The sequence below is a fragment of the Fulmarus glacialis genome, unplaced genomic scaffold, assembly GCF_000690835.1.
Source record: "Fulmarus glacialis isolate BGI_N327 unplaced genomic scaffold, ASM69083v1 scaffold48542, whole genome shotgun sequence".
Classification (NCBI taxonomy): Eukaryota; Metazoa; Chordata; class Aves; order Procellariiformes; family Procellariidae; genus Fulmarus; species Fulmarus glacialis.
Window position 1 is genome coordinate 24810 of NW_009198102.1, and position 6000 is coordinate 30809.

The 6000-nt window shown below is 48.1% G+C and overlaps 1 protein-coding gene across 1 annotated transcript; it reads right to left on the minus strand.

The window, feature by feature from the left end:
• Window positions 1–580: 580 nt before the first annotated feature.
• On the minus strand, window positions 581–5730 carry OTOP2 (otopetrin 2). Its single transcript, XM_009572781.1, has 6 exons — window positions 5325–5730; window positions 4703–4839; window positions 3985–4043; window positions 3194–3327; window positions 1872–2761; window positions 581–751 (listed from the first exon to the last, which is right to left on the minus strand). The coding sequence occupies exons 1-6, from the start codon at window positions 5728–5730 to the stop codon at window positions 581–583; spliced, it is 1797 nt and encodes a 598-aa protein (XP_009571076.1).
• Between the last annotated feature and the right edge of the window lie 270 nt (window positions 5731–6000).

Here is a 6000-nt window from a genome sequence, read left to right on the forward strand (position 1 = left end):
TAAATGGGCAATACAGAGAGGAAAGATTAAAATGTTTCCCAAAGCCTTTGGTGGTCACTGGTTTGTTTTTCACATCTCTGCAGGGGAGTGATTTCCAACTGGCCATACCAGAAGTTGAAGTTGTTTCCCTTTCTTTGCCTTCCATGCCTGCGTTAGCCCCTCGTATCCACCGGTCTCTGCATGCAGGCAGGCACTGACTGTCCAAGGGTGCCAAGCGCCCGCTGGAGAGTACATCAGTGGCATGCAGTGAACAGGCTTTTAAGAAGAAAAGTGAGTCTCTGCATGAACCAAGGGTAATTACCATGATCCTACTCTGGACACCTTTTTTTATCTTTTTTCTTTTAAGCTTTAAGAACTTCAGACACACACATGCACATCCACACACAAGTAGCAAAAATAAAATCTGGACTATGTTTGGGTGATCTTCACTGACAGTTCATAAATGCCCCAACACTGCAAGGGGACATGATTCAGGCAGCGCTGGGGACCCCTTGGGGTATCTGGGCAGTCTCCCAGCCCTGGGGTAGGAAGAAGGTGGATTTGGTTGAGGAGGATCTCATCTTCCTTGAGAGAGAGTTCTTTAGGACATGATGTAGACCTCCAGCAAACTGGCCACTGCATGCATTCGGTAGAAGATCCCAAAGGGCAGGCAAATGTCCACAATCGCCGGCCACATGGAATCACCATAGAAGTTCAGTTCCGTGTCATTGTCAAACTGGGGCCGGGCACCAAACGCTGGCATGATCCAGAGCTGTTTGAAGAAATGGGAGAATAACATTGCAGTAAGAAAGGTGTATGGTACAGGAAGCACTTGCAATCATAGCTACCAAGAGGTGGGAAAAGAGCGACCTTCTGAGCATGGGACCTATGCCAGAAGCCTGTGTTTACATTAAGATCAAGTATGATCTGGTGTTGTACCCTAAGCCCAGTTTTGATTCATGCTCAGAGACAGGCTTGAACCAAGTGCTGAAGCACTCACCAGAGGAAGAACTTGAGCATGTTGTGTGTTAGCATGAACCTGGCCTGTTCAAACTCTTTGGATGGAGCAAGCAGGGGTAGGGCTGAGTTGGCAGCAGCTTGGTCTCCCCAGGCTCAGTTGTGTATGTTTTGCTCAGAAGCCCAGCCAGCATGTGTATCTGGTTGCCTGGGGGTTGTCAGCTCATTCTCCGTAAGCTTATGCGTAAAATCAGTTTGAGGACATGATGTGACTGACTAGCTGGGGATTTGGAGGTTCTCTAGAGATGTAACATGTGCTTGGCTTCTTTGGAGGTGCAGCTGTAACCCTACGTCTCTTTTGCAGGGAACTGCAGTCCCCTGGCTGCTCATGAAAGTGGAAACCCCAACTGAAGTTGTCAGTGACCAGTTTCTCCTCACAGCAACTGGGATCAGCGTTTGGGCTCCCAGACCATGGGTTCTGAGGAGAGACATGCTGCCATTTCTCAAGAAAACACAGACCTCACCCCAGGTATTTGTCACTTCATGTCCTTTCTTTGGGGGTGTAAGGAAATGGTTTAATGTATTTTATTGCTTTTAATAAGCTATCCTATATATCTGCTAATACCCAATAAAAATATTGAAACTGATTCTTCTCTTATACCCACCAATTTTATTGTCTGATGTTCTGGTGATAAGTGACAGGTCTATTGGTGTAGCCTAAAATGTCTTAACTCCAGGGCAGTTGCTCTTGCTTTTAAGTGACAAGGGAATCACAGCTCTCCACATATACAAATATAAGTGTGCTCTCTGTATAGTGGAGGCACAGAAAGAACTGTTTTTGCATGGGCCGCATCCTTTCCTTCACAGGCACTTCTTCATTATGCTTGCTTCCCTCTCCCCCACCCTGACAAACTCTTCTCTCTGCATGTACTCACTATGATATTGCTCAGCAGGAGGAACATGGAGATCTCCCTTAAGAACTTCCTCCTCCAGTTCATCTTCTTGGGGGTGGTGAGGGACCGCATGAGGTCAGAAGGATGGATGGCTTCAGTGCCAGAGGCAGTGCTAGGGGCCAAGGTGCTGCCACTGTCGGGCACACGGAGGGACACTGCATTGATGTTGACGAAGGTGAGTCCATAGAGATCCTTCTGGTGAGAATCGTGCTTGTGGTCTTCTTTGGGGGGCTGCCGATGAAGGCCTTCAATAATGAAGATGTTCTGGAAGGTGTGCTGAGCAATCATTAGGAGGGCATACGTGAGGTTGAGTGCACTGACAGCATCCCTTGGTGTGCTGGCTACAATGGCCACAATGGAGTAGTAAGAAATAGCATACTGGCCCAAGGCTGCACCCATCAGCAGGGCCACGTCCAGGGTCCTGGTTGGGTTCTTGTGCCGATCCATGTCTCTCTTGTCAAACCGGTAAATGACAGAGCCACCAATGCAGACAAGAGACATCAGGCCCAGACAAACAATATTGAAGATATAGTACATGGTGAGTGCTTGGCTCTTCTTGCTAGATTCAGTGCTGGAATTTACCTGCACCTCATAAAGAATAAGGACTCCCAAACCACTCACCAGAATGATAAGGCCCAACACAATGCCTACAAAGAAGGTCCTTCGGAAGATCCTGAACTTCAGGCGGTGAATGTGGTGGGAGTGGTGGTCTATGAAGCGTCCAACGTTCTTCCACATGACATAGACCATGGCAGAAGCAAAGAGACTGTACTCAATGTTAAAGGGGTACAGCCAAAAGTAGCCGTTCTTGAAGATCTGGCAGATTTGGCTGTTGCAATTGCATTCTTCAGCTAAGCTACTTCTCGTTCCCGCTGAAGCAAGATAAAAACACATATGCAGTGGTATTAAAACAAGGAGTCAGCACTTGTTAGCAGCCCTGAAGAACTGTATACTTAGAGTCAGTGAAAAACAAGACCAAGGATAGAAGAATACGTGACCACTTTGAAAACAAGGACACTTCAACCTCAGCTTTCTGGTGCTTCTTTCTGAAGAAATTAGGTGGCAGGTTAAATCTCTTTTTTCCTTCCCTTCTTCATTCCCATCCCATTTGTACAGGGCCTTCCACCTTTCTGACTCCTTAAGAAATTGCTATTAAGACCTGGCTTTTAACATACCAGCTCTGTTAAAGGAACCTTCAGGTCTAGATAGGCATTCTGAAAAGGGATAAAACCTGACTTGCAGAACAATTTCTGCCTCGTGGGCTCCTTCCATGGGCCAGATGGCTTCACAAATGGGCAGATTACCTTTCAGGAGCCATCTGAAGATTTCCTCTGTCACATTCTTCTTCAACTTTGAATGCGCTTTGTGAACAGACTCATCTGTCACTGCTGACATCCACACCGCTAAGTTTGTAGTCAGTGTTAACATCAAGCCACACCTGCAGAAGGAGGAGAAGGTTCATGAGATTAAAGCAATGGCTCTAGGCTATGTTGCTCCCATCCATGTTATAGATGTGCACATGCTCAGAGGGACTGTGGGAGCTGCCTGAAGTGGTGCAAGGACTCTAGTGATCAAAGCTAGAAATCCTGACCCTTGCTTTGCTGTTCTCGCTCTCTTCCTATTTTTTGTCCATGCTCATGAGAATTAGCAAGGCCTGATTCTTCCTGTTGGTTTTGGAAGAGCTTCTCAATAGTGAATAGGTCTGGATTGGTCTCCAGTAGATCCAGTCTTGCAAAAGTGGGCAAGATCTTGTTTTAGCCTGAGGCCCACTGCATCGTTGTCATCCCCAGGGAAGCAAAAGTCAGCTATGAATCATTTTATTTAATGCTAATTATTTATTTAATACTAATCTGCTTTGAGTAATGCTTGTATTCTTGAATTGAATCCCAACCCTGCTAGATCCACAGGTCATGAATCTCAACTGCTTGAGCTGGGATCTAAGGCTAGCTGGAGACTGAGCAAGTTTAGTTTTGGCCAGCATTAAGGGGAATGAGATTATACCTTTGTTGCATCTTAGCTGCATGAGAGAGTACAGTGGGTTTGCGGTGGCCCAGGTAATCTGGGCCAGTGGGATTCAAAGAGCAGCAGTGCTCACCTGGTAACGTTCAGGTGTATGTGGACGCAGTCTTTGGCAGAGATCCACAGGAAGTACGTCTGGCAGGGGCAAGAAAAGAAGTTGTTATTTCCAACAAAGCAAGAAGGCAAATCACATCATTCTGAAGTAAGGATCTCCCTGCTCAGCAGAGAGCAAGCTGGAGCGTCTTTTGCTTGGGTCCATCTGGGCCCAGCCTACTCGCCCATAATCCTGGCCATTTGCTGGATGTGGTCTGTTCTTTCTTTGCTCCTCCTGCCCTGTCCCACTGCCATTGCTCTGCCCATGGCCAGCCCCTGTTCCTGTCTAAACTGTCCTATCTGACCTCTTCCCTCCTTGGTGTTGTCCCAGAGCAGGTGGTCCTCTGTGTAGGACTTCAAACTGGAAGGCAGTGCCTGCCCTGACTGTCCTCCTCCCTTTCTGTTCTTCATGGGAAAGGAGACCTCGCTGGATGGGGGCTGCTTAGAGTTTGTGACAAGCCATCCTGGCGTAAGCCAAAATGTCACAGGATGGGAACAAGTTTAAATCAATGCCTTAAAGTGAGTTGTCACAGCTGGAAGTTGTCATGGTTGGAGGAAGAAGATGTGGGCTGGGTGGGGGCTGAGTTAAGCCACTTGCATTTTCTTCAGGGGGAGCTGAGCTATGTCCATGAGATCAGAGCTCCTTCTGCTGGTGGCTCTGTCTCTCTACCCCTCCCCGAGACAGAGCACAACCATCTTACCTGGACGACCACGAATATTGCTTGCACAATGGGGTAGATTATTTTGATTGCAGACAGGCAGCTGTAGAAGCTCGAGTAATACCCTATTTTGAACACATCCATGACAAGGCTGAAAATGGCAAATAGGATCAGGCCTCCTGTTGAGGAACGAAAATATCTGTGGTTGGACAGATGTATGCACATGTGGGCTCATGCAGATAGATGAGAGGAAGAAGAGGAACTATTGCCATGGAGAGGCTTTGCTTCTACCTCTGTTTTTCCTCTCCCAGCACCCAAATTATCTTGGCACCAACAGAATCATACAATAATTTTGGCTGGAAAGGATTTTCAATCAACCCTGTACTCTGACTAGGGCTAACAGCTCTTGAAAGAGCAATGGCAAGGCTGGGAAGGAACCTTGTGTAAAGTATCAAGAGCCCTTGCGGATAAAGGGAGACCTGGCAGTGAAACCAGTGGAGGGACTAGGAGCTAACCTTCTGAAGCAGGGCATGGTGCCATGCCCCAGCATAGGAGGAGGAGACTGTGTCACAGATGGTTGCTGTTTCCCTTGTAATAACTGATGCCCCCATGCACTCTCCATCCTGCATCTCACCTCCAGCCCTAGCCCTTCGGAAGTTCCTACCTCTCAGCCAGATGGGCCCAGCGTGGGAGTCTCTGCAGAGAATGGCATCTGGGCACCGGGAGGTGCCGACAAGGTAGAAGATGATCCATATGATGACTATCAGCATCATGACAGTTAGCAGGAAGAAGACATCGTAATCATGCACAGCAATCTTCTCAAAAGCCCCACTGCTCACCAGTGTGCAGGCCAGCAGGGCTAAGTGCACGGCCAGCAGGATGGAGAACATGCGGCCGCCCTTTTTCCACACTTCCTTGGAGGCAGGAGTGGAGGGGGGCTGATGAGGCTGGTGGCTGAAGGACGCTATATGGCTCGAAGCCAGGCTGGCTTTGTCATCCTTGTGTCCGCAGCCCATGCTGGAGTTGGGGTGTCTGATCTTGCTGTCCTTCCGCACGGGCTCTTCGGTCATTGTTCAGCTAATGCCTTGGCTGAGGGTTAATGCTGTTGGGAGGAGAGCCCCATGAATGAGAGGCATCACTTCATTTTGAATAGTCCAGGATTGGACCAAAGCAGGACATGTGATGAGGAGGAAAGGACGTATCAGAGGAATGGGGAAGGCTGAGACAAGGAGTGCAAAAAGAGGGATGAGCTCATTTTCAACCTTTCTCTTCCTGGTTCCCTGAAGGCTGTATTCTTGCTTAAGACACTTTTGCCTGGGGAGATCCCAGGTCAGTTTAAC

Coding starts and splice junctions, on each gene's coding strand:
- OTOP2 (XM_009572781.1), bottom strand. CDS start 5,730: ATGACCGAAGAGCCCGTGCGGAAGGACAGCAAGATCAGACACCCCAAC. Junction 4,840..5,324: donor TGGGCCCATCTGGCTGAGAG/GTAGGAACTTCC, acceptor GTTCCTCAACAG/GAGGCCTGATCCTATTTGCC. Junction 4,044..4,702: donor CAATATTCGTGGTCGTCCAG/GTAAGATGGTTG, acceptor TGCCCCTGCCAG/ACGTACTTCCTGTGGATCTC.